Raw genomic sequence first — 14,520 nt, 5'->3', positions numbered from 1 at the left:
TATATATATATATATATATATATATATATATATATATATATATATATATGCTTACGTGCGGGGCTGCACGGCAAGCCTCACAGCTAGAGGACCCGAGTTCAATTCCGCCATCTCTATGTGGAAATTTGCATGTTCTCCCCGTGCATGCGTGGGTTTTCTCCGGGTACTCCGGTTTCCTCCCACATTCCAAAAACATGCTAGGTTAATTAGCAACTCCAAATTGTCCATAGGTATGAATGTGAGTGTGAATGGTTGTTTGTCTATATGTGCCCTGTGATTGGCTGGCCACCAATCCAGGGTGTACCCCGCCTCTAAGCCACCTAAGCGGTATAAAATGAATGAATGAATAAATGAATGCTCACATGCTTATATTGAATGCTTTGTAAAGAGCCACACATTTCCACAAGTGAGCACCTTGTCTGTCACCTTGTCTCACCCCACCCTCCCAGACACTAAGGGGGGTGGGAGGGGAGGTGAAGCGCAGACAAAAAGGAACAGCAACAGAGTGAACAGCAATCAAGGTGAAGGAGATATAGTTTGAGAGTGAAAGTGATTTGAAGAGACAGACTTGGAAATGATTCAAGTACAACTCAGGAGGAGGAGATAAGAGTGAAGAAAAAAAGGCTGTTCTCCTTTTTGGATTTGCTACTGTGAGGTTGAGGTAAGCAAGAATGAGGATTATCAGATTTAACAGCAAGCAAGACGTGCTGGTGTGATTAATGGGAGCTGTATGGGAATGACAGCGAGGAGACTCATTAGTTCATTTCAAACGCCGCTATTGAAACTGAATAGAGGACTCTAACATCTACCTGCCAGCGTATTACCCTTTTACCACATCCTATAGTCCATTCTTGACATTTTGTTTACTAATAAACCACCCATTTCCTGTATCTTCAATACATCCTCTTGAGACAGTTTAAGATGGTGGACTTGTTCATCGACCGGGTCCTGGTGAAGAACAACAGGGACCAGGACGAGCTGGACACAGACCATGAAATCGCCACACGCCTGCAGAACCGCATCTTGATGCTCTTCTTTGCTTCTGCTGCATGCGAGAGATGTCAGCGTTTTGCACCCCAGCTCAGCGACTTCTTCAAACGCTTGACCGATGAGTTCTACGTGGATCGATCTGCTCAGCTGGTCCTCCTGTATGTTAGGTAGAACAGCCATACTGTCATTATCGGTACTGAGAATTATCGGACCGATATTAGCAAAAAAAAAATGCAATATCGGTTCCCGATCATGAAAATATACAGGATCAATATCGGTTGATATCGGTACACCCTGGACTGGTGGCCAGCCAATCACAGGGCACATATAGACAAACAACCATTCACACTCACATTCATACCTATGGACAATTTGGAGTCGCCAATTAACCTAGCATGTTTTTGGAATGTGGGAGGAAACCGGAGTACCCGGAGAAAACCCACGCATGCACGGGGAGAACATGCAAACTCCACACAGAGATGGCGGAGTTGAACTTGGGTCCTCTAGCTGTGAGGCCTGCCGTGCAGCCCCGCATGCAAGCATATATATTATTTCATTATATATATTATATTATATAATATATTGGCGGCACGGCGGTCGAGTGGTTAGTGCGCAGACCTCACAGCTAGGAGACCAGGGTTCAATTCCACCCTCGGCCATCTCTCATGTTCTCTGTTTGCGTGGGTTTTCTCCGGGTACTCCGGTTTCCTCCCACATTCCAAAAACATGCCCTGGGATTGGCTGGCGACCAGTCCAGGGTGTACCCCGCCTCTCGCCCGAAGACGGCTGGGATAGGCTCCAGCACCCCCATGACCCTCATGAGGAAAAAGCGGTAGAAAATTAATGAATGAATATTATATATTTTATATATAAATTATTTTTTATAATTTTTATAAATATATATTTTTATAATTTTTATAAATATATATTTTTTTATAATTTTTGTACATATAGATTATTTTATAAATATACATTGTATGTATTCCTTAATTCTTTCATTCAACATTCCCAATGTATTCCATTCACCCATGCATGTATTAATCCATTCACTTCATAAACCATATTGTATTCATATTGTAATGTATTCCTTAATTCAACCACCCAACCATTCATCAATCCATTCATCCATAATGTACTGCAGATGAGGTAATATACTAGTCATTCATGTGTTATCAATCCGTTCCGTTAACTTAATTGACCAATAAAGTGTTTTCTGTTAACATCAGTTTGGACCTGTCAGAGGAACAACAAGAGAACTTCCTCAAAGAGCTGCCCAAGAAGTGCCTGTTCCTCGCCTATAAAGACCCCTACAGGAGGTCGGTGCTACAAGCCCACAGGCTGTGTACACAGATGACTGTAATGTCAATACGCACAGTCGTTGTAATATATAATGCGTGCACCACTGTGAGTACCATTATGTATGTCCACAGAGAGCTGGAGAACATATTTAATGTGGAGGAGCTCCCCACAGTGGTGGTCCTGCGCCCCGACTGTTCTATCCTCATCCCAAATGCAGTGGACGAGATACTCCGCCTTGGACCTGAATGCTACCGCAACTGGCAGGAAGCAGCCGAGATTCTTGATAGGAACTTCATGCTCACAGACGACATTCAGGAGAAGTCCATGCGAAGCTTCACAGATCCTGTCAGGAGACTCAAGTACAAGGTGGAGGATGACAAGAAGAGGAAGAAAGAGTAGAAAAGGAAAGAAAAATAAATAAAGTCACACTACAATAATGATATTACACAGGCTGTAGGAAGTCGTGGTGTATAATAATAATAATAATAATTATATTCTCGGCGACATGCTGACAACCAAACCGGCAGGCACCATGAGCACTTAGATAGCAGGCCGAGAAGCCACGTTCAGGGTGCCCTCACCTTACGTTTCTTCCCTGTATTTGAGGCAAATAACTATCCGTCACAGAGATCAATGAACGCTCTTATGAAGATGCATGGGCTATTATTGAAAATATAGACAGTTAGCACAAACAAAAAGAAAAAGGCAGTCAATATGGCAGAGATGGAAAGATACAATAGAGAAAGAAAAATCCCGTCAAGGCTGCCTTGCCCATCGTTGATGAGAAGGAGAACAGATTCAATGTAAAGGAAAATAAGTCCAAGGAAATAACAAATATGAAATATGGAAATATGGCATCAAAGGAAAATCAAAAGAAAAAACATTCTATTGCCTATTGGGACCTGCCTCCAAGAGTGATGATAATAATAATAATAATAATAATAATAATAATAATAATAATAATAATAATAATAATAATAATAATAATAATAATAATAATAATAATAATAATAATAATAATAATAATAATAATAATAATAATTACTCTGGTTTCCTCCCACATCCCCAAAACATGCTAGGTTAATTGGTGACTCCAAATTGTCCATAGGTATGAATGTGAGTGTGAATGGTTGTTTGTCTATATGTGCCCTGTGATTGGCTGGCGACCAGTCCAGGGTGTACCCCGCCTCTCGCCCGAAGACAGCTGGGATAGGCTCCAGCACCCCCCGCGACCCTCGTGAGGAAAAAGCGGTAGAAAATGAATGAATGAATAAAAATAAAATAAAAAATATAAAATAAATAAAAATAAAAATAAAAATAAAAATAAAAATAAAAATAAAAATAAAAATAAAAATAAAAATAAAAATAAAAATAAAAATAAAAATAAAAATAAAAATAAAAATAAAAATAAAAATAAAAATAAAAATAAAAATAAAAATAAAAATAAAAGTAAAAGTAAAAGTAAAAGTAAAAATAAAAATAAAAATAAAAATAAAAATAAAAATAAAAATAAAAATAAAAATAAAAATAAAAATAAAAATAAAAATTAAAATTAAAATTAAAATTAAAATTAAAATTAAAATTAAAATTAAAATTAAAATTAAAATTAAAATTAAAATTAAAAAAAAAATAAAAATAAAAATAAAAATAAAAATAGTTTTGAATCAGTATGAGTTTTTCCATTTTAAGACTTAATAGTAACTTGTTTTAATGAAATTAAAGATGCCACAGTGTCCTCTTCCTTCACAATTCTATTGTCTATTGGGCCCAGCCTCCAAGAGTGGAGTGGAAAAACTTCTTACATTTCTTTTTTTTACTTTTATTATCATGTTATTAGAATGTTACAAATACTTACTAGTCAATTGGGCCGTTTCTGTAATGTTCCTCTTAAAAACAGCATTACTCTAACCATTAAGATAGGACACTATCTTGCATTATTGTTAGTGGACGCCTGAGCTTGACTGGGTGCATTTGTTAGCAATCAAACGCATTTTGTCAGAGTTACGACTAGCACCGCCTACGACCGTTTTTTTTTTTTTTTTTACTTCAGACAAACAAAACCCTCATTTGTCCGAAGATACAGACTTCTATTGATGTAGTTGGAATGCCAATCTGATATTAGTGTGATTACATTGCTTTCCTATTACAGCAATGCTTTTGCTCTCACTGCGTATTGATTTGCCATCCACCAATTAAAAGTAACATAAAAGTCACACAAATCTGCAACGATCTCAGTTTGGCTGCCATGTTGGTTGGGCGCCAAGTCTCCCCATGATGGGTTGTGTGGCTGTAAATGGGGAATTGGTTAGAAGAATTAGTAAAGCTAGCAATTCGCACCATCCAATCAAAACACATCATATTTATTCAGATTTCTGAGACGTTGATGAATTATTCAGCGGCATTAAGATAATTTTGTCGGTGAATGTTTAGCCCGTGAATTCGGGCTCTTTCCTTTGGACTATATAAGAGGCAATCAGGGTTATTCCAAGTCGCTTGTCTATGACTTTTTACATAATTAGTGATTTCCTTTGAATGTGACGCATCTTCCTTCATGCTAAGAACTTCATGTTTCCATACTGGTGATGGTGATGATAATGATGACGCTTTTATGGGATCAGTCAGGATCTTCAAATTGCCTTGCAACATTTCCTGATATCTCAGCTCTGAAAAGCTATTTACCTTCCTCTGACTTCTGAGGCTTGCTAACGCTGCCATTAGGCAAATGTGAGCGTTTGCCTGGTCGGGTGTGCCTTTGTATTGTCGTATCAACGACAGGAAACTCTGAATGAATAAAATATTGGAGCACAGAAATAGGTGAGTATTATATTAGTTAATGCTGGTAGAATAGGCTTCATTTCCTTTGCTCGGTATATTCCCTCTTATTATTATGTATTGATGTTTTGATCTGAGTTGCTTTGTTTGTAGATGTTTGTGCTAAATATGCTACCCACGGCGCCTGCAGTGTTGTTCTGATAATGATATTCCCGTTAAAACATATCCGATTTGAAGGAAATTTGCCAAGTATATGCAACATGGAAGCTGCAAAGCAGTCAAATCAGGTTGAATCCGCATTTTAAAAAGACATTATGTTCAGATGTGGATACAGACCTGATCAAAATCTTAAGACCAGCTGAAAAATAGCATTTGGATCTTAATGAGGTTTTCATTTGAGCTGTAATAGGCAAAGGCAAGAAGGAGGACAACAATTCAAGTGAAATAGGCTGTTTATCATCTGATCAAAAGTTTTAGACCAGGGGTCTCAAACTCAATTTACCTGGGGGCCACTGGAGCTAGGGTCTGGGCAAGGCTGGGCCGCATCAGGTTTTCCAAAAAAAAAAAAACGCATTTATTAAAAACAGAAAAATATACAAACTCTTTCAGTGCTTTGGTTCCGATTTTCTACAAGAAAAGCTCTGATAAAACATTCCACTGTTCTCAAATGTCTTAATTTTTATTTTTCTGCACAAAATAAGATGAAAATAAATAAACAAATCAAGAATAAAGAAAATCAATCAATCAGTAATAAATAAATATAATAATAATAAAACGGCAAATAATAAAAACTTAAGAAACCACATATAGTTGGTGGGTAGACAAATTATTTTTTTCAGATTAAAATGAACAAAGCATTATTAGAGCCCTGTAGACATGACAAAACACGACTATAGTCACATTTATACTCTTTTTATTTACAACATATTGCGCAACTGCAGGGTCTTGAGACACATGCTAACTCGCAAACTAGAGAGCTAGCGACCTAAACGGTAGCCTTCAAGTTATTTCCTTTAAACTTAAATAGCCAAAAACTTACCACTTCCACACGGATAGGGAGGATAACTATTAACAGTTATTTAACCTTTAACATGAACATTAATCAAACGTAATCATTTTTTCTGGGTACATGATACCATACAGCATTCACATCAAACTTGCGCGGGCCGCACTAACATTAAACTTTCATATCAAGGCGGGGGCCTCAAACTAGTGTCCTGCGGGCCACATTTGGCCCGCGGGCCGCATGTTTGAGACACCTGTTTTAGACCATCGCTACAAAAATGACTAAAAACCAGAACATTTTATTTCTCAGTAGGACTCTACTAGACCGCCGTGCCGCCGTCAATAATTCAGTAGAGGTAAAAGTAGCCTTAAATGTTCATTTATCCCTTCCATTCATCATATGTATCTTTATTCATTTTTATTGTTTTCTGCACGTAAAACTATAACTGTAAAACTATATTACATTTTTTGTTTTTTTTGGAACTAAATATATTTACATGATTTCTTATATAAAAAATGTATTTGATCAGTCAGCTTTGGTTAGAGTAGGTGATTATTAATGATGCTAACCAAGGCTTCACTGTCTATGTGTTATATTTCAAGTAACACAGCCTATAGCTCAAACGCACGGCTTCCGTATTTCATGACGATTTCTTGCCTACACAGCAGACCTTTAGTATAAAGTCGAAGCACATCCTCCCCTTTGCACACCACGCACAGGAACGCGCGCTCGTAAACACGCGCGCACGCACACACACACACATACATATACAGAGGCAGGCTTTGCGCGCTCCCGAGAGCTGTACGCGCAACAAGCGGGCCAGCGGATGGAGCGAGAGCGCGCACTCAGAGAAGAGAGGACGGGCGCGAGGCAATACCAGGAGCGGGAAATGAGATCCTATGACAGTCCAGCTGTTTGTGTGTGGAAATGTTTTTTGTTTTTTTTTAATAACCTGAGCAGTTTTTCATTTGACGTATTTGCTACATTTTTATAAATAGTAACGAACATCCGCCCTTGCTGTTGCTACTGAGCACAATTCATGAAGAGGATGCCTTTTTACGTCGACGCTATTTGCTGCTAAATGTAAGGGAGGATGTGTCGGAACAATGTCGAAGGAAGATATGCAGCCATGACAGGAGGGCACTGTGAAGTATAGACAACGATAAAGGTCCACACAAGGTCTACGGATCATATTTATCCTTGGCGTGTATTTTTCCTCCCCGGCATTCATCGGGGGCTATCTACACACACACAAGGCCGACAGCCCGTGGCGTCCGTGGGCACCGTGGGAATGATGGTACCAACGTGACGCACAAGTGCAGCGGGGACGGCATCGGGGTGGACGGGAAAGGAGGGTGTGAGGTCTATCAAGGGTGGACGCCCAGTTGCTGTTGGACCTCTAATGACTGCTTCACTGTCTGTTGTAATACACAGCCACCACTGCCGAGTGAATATAGCATTGATTTTCATGCAACGGGCAGTGTAGTGGGGGGGTGTGGGGACAGCAGAAAAACGTGAGGATGGAGACGCAGTGAGCTAGGAGGAGGAAGAGGATTGACGGTAAGATATGGATATAGGCTATGAGGAGGCACCCCGCCCCTCTCTCTATCCCTCCCTCTCTCTCTCTCTTGCATGTACACATACACCTTGGTAGGTGATCAATGCAAATGTTCACTCTGAAAAAAAACTGTTTCTTCGTGGGTTTATCAGAATTGTACCCATTAGGGTACATACTTTTTGTATCCTTGACCAGGAAAGCGGGCGGCACGGTGGTCTAGTGGTTAGCGCGCAGACCTCACAGCTAGGAGACCAGGGTTCAATTCCCACCCTCGGCCATCTCTGTGTGGAGTTTGCATGTTCTCCCCGTGCATGCGTGGGTTTTCTCCGGGTACTCCGGTTTCCTCCCACATTCCAAAAACATGCTAGGTTAATTGGCGACTCCAAATTATCCATAGGTATGAATGTGAGTGTGAATGGTTGTTTGTCTATATGTGCCCTGTGATTGGCTGGCGACCAGTCCGGGGTGTACCCCGCCTCTCGCCCGAAGACAGCTGGGATAGGCTCCAGCACCCTCTGCGACCTTCGTGAGGAAAAAGCGGTAGAAAATGAATGAATGAATGAATGAATGAATGACCAGGAAAGCATAATTGCACAGGCTACTTAATATCAGTATTATAGATAATATTAAATGATATGACTTGAAAACATAGAGTGGATTGGCGTCATGATGCAAGTTTGTGATGCAATTTTCTTGCTATTTAGCTGTGGAAAAAATACAAAATATTACCTTTGAGTTTATAAATGAGCCTCATTATTATTTATTATTAGCGATTGCACCAGGAGTCGACCCCCCCCCCCCAACGTCCCCTCCCACCAGCAAAAGCCATTAGATGAGTGAACATCAGGGATGTGATGCTTGGCTTGGCTGCCATTAAGCTGCATGGGTCAGTAGTGTACAAGTGTGTGGTACGCTGTGAAATATTTATGTGCACGTGATAAGCTTCTTCAGGGCCTCACCAGAGAGAGTGGTCTCAGCGTGTCCCACCATTGGGGTCCATCACGGGGACACATGCAGCTGTACTGCAGAGTGTGGTTTAAACGTAGCTGCATGGCGCAATGTTTGATCCATCTTGAGATGCTGCAAATGCGAACACAAGGGAGGCAAAGATTAGCATGGGATGTGAAAGTGGGTCCGTAGAGGAGGCGAGGTGAGAGGCGAGCATGGCAAGAGGACGGAGGGAGGCGGACAAAAGGGGATGGAGGAGAGAGGGAGAGATGCTGAGTGGCTGACAGGACTTCTGCTTCTGTCTGCCTCAATCTTAGCCGCATGTGTAACCATTGGTGTGTGTATGTGAAGATAATGGAGTATACTATATTATACATAAACTGACCACACACAACATCATGACCATTGGCACTTCTAGATTTCTTTTGGTCCGTCTATTTGTCTGTTTATTTATTTAAACTATATGGCGACTTTGACATCACCTTCTTGTCAGAGCATGTGCTGCATATTGGAAGAGAAAAAATAGTAATCGGGTTTGCTTGGTAATTTATATTGACCACAAAGTGGAAAAAAAAAAACCTATGCACACACGCTAACATGTTTTAGATGGATTTCTTTTTGCTATTTCACTATTAAAACCCACTAATTTGATAAATGTTCTTATTTATATATTTAGACTATATATTGATTGATCTTGCTGAGGTTTTTATGGATATTTTATTTAACTTATTATGCCGATCCCTTTCATTTATTCCTCTTCTGTTCAGAGGCGTATTCATAGTATAATTGGTCAATATTATGTTGGGAACGATCATATATTATTATGAAAGCTGTAATTGAGCTGTAATTTAGAGCTTTATGAAATGATTGCTTCAGTGAAACATGGTAGTCAATGTAATGGTTTGTACAAAGAATAAATATTGGTTAGCATTAAATTGTAAAGCACAGGTATTTTTTATTTAAATAATCCTACTTTGGACACTCACGTACATAGACAAACACCTTTTAAATTTGACCGTTAAGATGAGTGCAGTCCAAAATGAAAAGGACCATGTCTCAGAGTGGCCTCTACATCCCGTCTTTAGTCTGATTGAGCACCAAAATAGACCAATTAATTGAAGTTTGTCTAATTTTTGTACTAAATGTAGCTGAATAGGGTAATTAAGTGGAGTACTCCTCCTCAAACAAACAATGAATGATAATTAATTATGTTTTTTTGTTGTCACTGTGTCAGATTTTTGATAAGATCACCTTGACCAATAGCAACACGGCAACCTTTAGAGTATCTGCAAACATTATTCTGAAATGTTTCATATGAATGCTCTGCTTCATCTGTGAAATCAAACATTCAAACATTCCCTCCGTAATTCACAGTGTGTGTGAAGATTGACACCTGAAGGCTTGTAAGGATGTTTATGAATGACAGTGTTAATTAGGAGCGCTCTGAGCCTGATTTATGACATGATAAATAGAGATGAGGTGACTGTAAGGCTCTTGTGTCCATTGGTTCAACTCTTTGAAAGGAATAACATTCATATATTCATATGATAGAAAGGGAATAGATGGCTTTTTAACATGTTAATTATGCATTTTTGTCCTACAAACCTACAAAATCAGATCGGCTACAGATTACAGTACAGTATAAGGTATTTTATTCATGCTTTGGATGGTGATGTTATTCTATCATTTAAGGGGTTGGAGGGAGATTTTTAATAATTCTAACATTTTGCTACATTATTTTTGATATTTTGAGGTGTTTCACTATTCCAACTCGGACTGCAGCTATTGGATATTTTAATAATCGAGCCAATCGTGCCAGCCAATCACAGGGCACATATAGACAAACAACCATTCACACTCACATTCATACCTATGGACAATTTGGAGTCGCCAATTAACCTAGCATGTTTTCGGAATATGGCTTAGAAACATTTATGTCTCCATTTTTTCATATTTGTGTTTGCTTGCTCACAATGCTTACATGTATTAACGCTAACCTGGCGGACTTGAATTGACTTGTATCATCTCACTATAGCAGCCCCGCTACTGGGATAAAGATGTTGAATGACTGGGAGTATAGTCCAATATAGAACCAACGTGCCCAGAAAGATGCAGAGTGAACCCTCATGTCATCCAGCCTGTGTGTTCAACAGAGAGTACAGAGAGGAAAACAAACACATGCACATGTCAATTTATCGAGGCGGACAAAATTATTGACTTATCAGTAAGTGCTGATGTCTTCTATGATGTTCATATTGTCTAATATAAGATAAGCTAAACCTCTACCAGGGCTCGACAATAACGTTGTACCGATGGCCCGGGGCAAGTTAAAACAAAATTCGGGCAAGTAAATCCAATCATTAATATTCCCGTCGGGCAAGTGCACTTTAGCATGCCGTACTGCCAAGAGTTTTTTTTAAAGCGGTTCTTGTTGGGTGTTGGTAAAACTCGGACTGCGTAATTCCGGTGGTAATTTGCAAACCAATCCTTGCAAATCTTGAAATGGACCAATCAGAATCGTTTATTTAGACCGCGGTCCGTAATCCACAATCCGCGTTTTACCCACACCCGTTCTTGTTCGCGATCAACCAATCAGCGATCGTTTTACTAGGAAAACATCTATCATGGCGTCCCTGCCAACATCGTCTAATTCTTCAACAACTTCTGAAGGAAAACACCAAAAAGTGATGAAACAGTGCCTCCTAAACAAGTATTTTATTAGCGGCAGCAAATCAAATGATGGCACAGGTGAGTGAATCACATTGCTGTGACAATTTGAAGTGGTCACAATGAAACACCACCCATTAGATCCAATACCAAGTGCTGATTTTGCACAAGCTACAAAACCTAGCGGTTTCATTTCTCTGTGTATTTTTCTCACCTTTGCTTCACAAATTATTGTTTGACCATTGAGCATTTTTTCTGAGCATTTCTTTCTAAAAACACTTTACTAGTACACAAATGTGTCAAATGTTTCATTGAGGTGTACAACTTAAATAAATATCACTGCTTACTACGACTACCATGTGTAAGGTAGCATGGCTTGCCATGTTAACATACATCTCCACAAATTTTCAGACATTCCTCCAAATACAATGCATCAGTACTATTATCTGATGAATTATCAGCATATATTGATATATGATATCATTATGGCAGTCTTTTCATTTTACATGGGGCAAGTTCGGGCAAGTAGTTCTCACCTTAAGGATTCCCCATGGGCAAGTAATTTTTGTTTTTAACGTAGAGCCCTGTCTACTGCTGTTTGATCACCGTTTTCAAGTATTTAATGTCTTTAGTCAACACACCATGCACATGCACATAATTGAAGCAAATTATTTCAGTGGCATTTACTGTTATTTAATGTGTCCACCATTATACAACAATACTGAGGGGTTTTATTGAAATGTTTGGAAGTGCTTCAAGGTCATGCGGTTGCAACCCAGCAATAGCAAGGACACGAACTGGGAGAAACAACCAAAGCCAACTTCTGTAATAATTGAAAATGAATCAGAATACAACTATACACATGACTGTAATCTTATTTATGGTTACTGTGCCTTATGATATAGATAGTTCAAAGAAAAAAAATGGATAAAAGAGCAAGCACAATATTGTAAAACCTGGAGATTTCCAGATACCGCGAAAGCGCTATGAGTCACTGGGACACAGTGAGCTGTTATCTCCGTGGATGCGTGCCGGGGGTAGGATTACAAGCTTGATGAATATGTGAGGAACCTTATCAACATTTAATCAACTTTCTAGCTGCCTTGAGACAATTTTGGTCCTCAGGTGAGAGCAAGTCTACCTCGGTTTCTCATCCTACTCACAAACTCCGTGTGTTGACACATGCAGTATAAATAGAACTATACATAGTAACGAGCGACTACCTGTTTTTAAGGAGACTAATATGAGATGAGATTACACACAGGGAGCCAGAGGTGTACAGGGTGTACTAGCTGCAAATGTGTCACATTGATTGTAATGGTTTGTGACTGTGTAGTCATCTGAGAGAAAGGAAAGGCATGTGATATGACAGATTCCATGTAACTCATTTATTAAGAAGTACTTTGATAGTATCAGAAAGTTGCAAGTCCGGTCTAAAACTTGTAATTCGGGACAATGGAATTAAGTTACTGGATGAGTGGTTACTGCGTAGGTCACACAGCTAGGAAACCCAGGTTCGATTCCCCCCTCGGGCACCGTTGTGTGGAGTTTGCATGTTCTCCACGTGCATGCATTGGCTTTCTCCGGGTATTCCGGTTTCCTCCCACATTCCAAACACATGCTAGGTTTCAAATTGTCCATATGAATGTGAGTGTGAATGGTTGTTTGTCTGTATGTGCCCTGTGATTGGCTGGCCACCAGTCCAGGGTGTACGCCACCTCTCGCCTGAAGACAGCTGGGATAGGCTCCAGCATGCCCACAACCCTCGTGAGGATAAGCGGTATAGAAAATTGATGGAATTAAGTTACTATTTTACACATATAGAGAAAAAATATGCTTTGCATATGGTAGAGAAACGAAGACTTGGACGTGGAATTTGCATGTTCTCCCCGTGCATGTGTGGGTTTTCTCCAGAAAACATGTTAGCTTGTCAGCTGGGATAGGCTCCAGCATACTATAGTGAGGATAAGCGGTATAGAAAATGTTACTTTTGTATTTGTGTTCGCATTTTTCAGGGTATAAATACTGTAGTTGGGTGTAAAGTATGAATAGTTTGGATGTTGTGATACAATAGCAATACTATAGCAATACGGTATCTAAACTAATTTGTCAACTGCAAGCAATTTGATCCAATTTTTGGGGTGCGTATTGTGCTTGCGACTGCATCCTGGGACAAATGCTGCTGCTCTTAACAGTGGCGTGCATGACAATGTGATGTTGGTCCTAATGCATCCGACTTGGCCTTGAGCCTCGCCTTTGTTTCCTGCCTACAACAAACAAATGACTGACATGTGGCGACACCTCTATTCCCTACAGTCACGCATCGACCAGACAAACACACAAGCTCTAAAACCCCTGTAAGTGGTTTGGACTGCAGCCTCAGCCCTCTGGGATCTGTCGAGGTTGACGAACTGAAACACTTGACTATAGTATATTGCACACGTGGTGCAGCAGTGTGATTTAAAATGCTTTTTTTCATATGTACATATTATGGATAATACATTTTTTCTCTCTGTTGTGAGATAAACAGTTTTGTCTTTCCCTCGTCCTTTGACTCCTCTTCACACAGTTACGCATTCACTCGTCCATTAGCAGCACAACACCACACGCCTGTTTTGTCACTTTGTACTTTATGGCTAACTAGCCTCAGGCATGCTGCACTCTGAAACCAAATGAGGGGTCTGTTACTCTCTGTTGATTTTTATGGTTGATTTTATTAGAGTGTGAATCTTTGTACCTGTGAGATTGACATCATTTTCACTCATTTCCACTAGTCTGACTTTATTGGCTTTGACATATTACTGGCTTCCAGGAGAGCAGCTTTGTATATCTCTGCCAAGTGATTGCCGTGTGTGGCCGTTGGCACCTATTTTGTAATGTGAGTGTAATTTACAGCTGTAATAATTAATTGACGAATCAATGATTAATCCATTGTCCAATTAATCGTCAACTGTTTTGATGTTTGATTAATATCCATTGAATATCTTTGTGTTTAAGGCAAAACAAGATATTCACACACATCAGCTTTGACTTTGGAAAGCTGCGATTTTTTGCCTCTGGTGGTTTGGTTCATAACCGGTTACTCCACTAATTAAGAAAATAATCGTTAGTTGTAGCACTGGTGCATTCCTGCCACCTACTGGACTGGAGAAGTCTATTATTTGGTGCAATGGTATCATTTTTTAATATAACCTGAATCACATTTCCTCCTTGACATAGGTCTGTCCTTAAGTGGAGTTGGGCATAAAATATGCAACTAATCTCCATGAAACCTGACAGC

At 39.6% G+C, this 14,520-nt stretch overlaps 2 protein-coding genes across 7 annotated transcripts in view; both read left to right on the top strand.

The window, feature by feature from the left end:
- Positions 1 to 164: 164 nt before the first annotated feature.
- LOC131136909 (nucleoredoxin-like protein 1) lies at positions 165 to 3,849 on the top strand. Of its 3 annotated transcripts, XM_058084253.1 has the most exons (4): positions 165 to 661; positions 916 to 1,157; positions 2,217 to 2,306; positions 2,421 to 3,847. In XM_058084253.1, exons 2-4 carry the CDS (start codon positions 922 to 924, stop codon positions 2,686 to 2,688), a joined length of 594 nt encoding a protein of 197 aa, XP_057940236.1. In that variant the 5' UTR covers positions 165 to 661; positions 916 to 921; the 3' UTR covers positions 2,689 to 3,847. The 3 variants fall into 3 exon arrangements, with proteins under 3 accessions (XP_057940236.1, XP_057940244.1, XP_057940252.1); XM_058084261.1 differs by having other exon boundaries at positions 165 to 1,148; positions 2,421 to 3,849; XM_058084269.1 differs by lacking the exon at positions 165 to 661 and having other exon boundaries at positions 881 to 1,157.
- Positions 3,850 to 6,894: 3,045 nt separating this feature from the next.
- LOC131136646 (adhesion G protein-coupled receptor L1-like) overlaps positions 6,895 to 14,520 on the top strand; it is a 32,424-nt gene continuing 24,798 nt past the window's right edge. For all 4 annotated transcript variants that reach the window (XM_058083778.1, XM_058083768.1, XM_058083789.1 and 1 more), the window contains exon 1: positions 6,895 to 7,627. The gene's annotated coding sequence lies outside the window, so the exon portion shown is untranslated. The remainder of the gene's footprint in view (positions 7,628 to 14,520) is intronic.

Source organism: Doryrhamphus excisus, chromosome 1 (assembly GCF_030265055.1).
Source record: "Doryrhamphus excisus isolate RoL2022-K1 chromosome 1, RoL_Dexc_1.0, whole genome shotgun sequence".
Taxonomy (NCBI): Eukaryota; Metazoa; Chordata; class Actinopteri; order Syngnathiformes; family Syngnathidae; genus Doryrhamphus; species Doryrhamphus excisus.
Note: the sequence above shows the minus strand (reverse complement) of the source record. Positions and strands in the feature narration are given on the sequence as shown.

What these genes read in the sequence shown, in the direction of transcription:
- LOC131136909 (XM_058084253.1), top strand. Translation starts at nt 922, where the DNA reads ATGGTGGACTTGTTCATCGACCGGGTCCTGGTGAAGAACAACAGGGAC. An exon ending in CTGGTCCTCCTGTATGTTAG is followed by an intron (nt 1,158 to 2,216) that starts GTAGAACAGCCA and finishes TGTTAACATCAG; the next exon opens with TTTGGACCTGTCAGAGGAAC. An exon ending in TATAAAGACCCCTACAGGAG is followed by an intron (nt 2,307 to 2,420) that starts GTCGGTGCTACA and finishes GTATGTCCACAG; the next exon opens with AGAGCTGGAGAACATATTTA.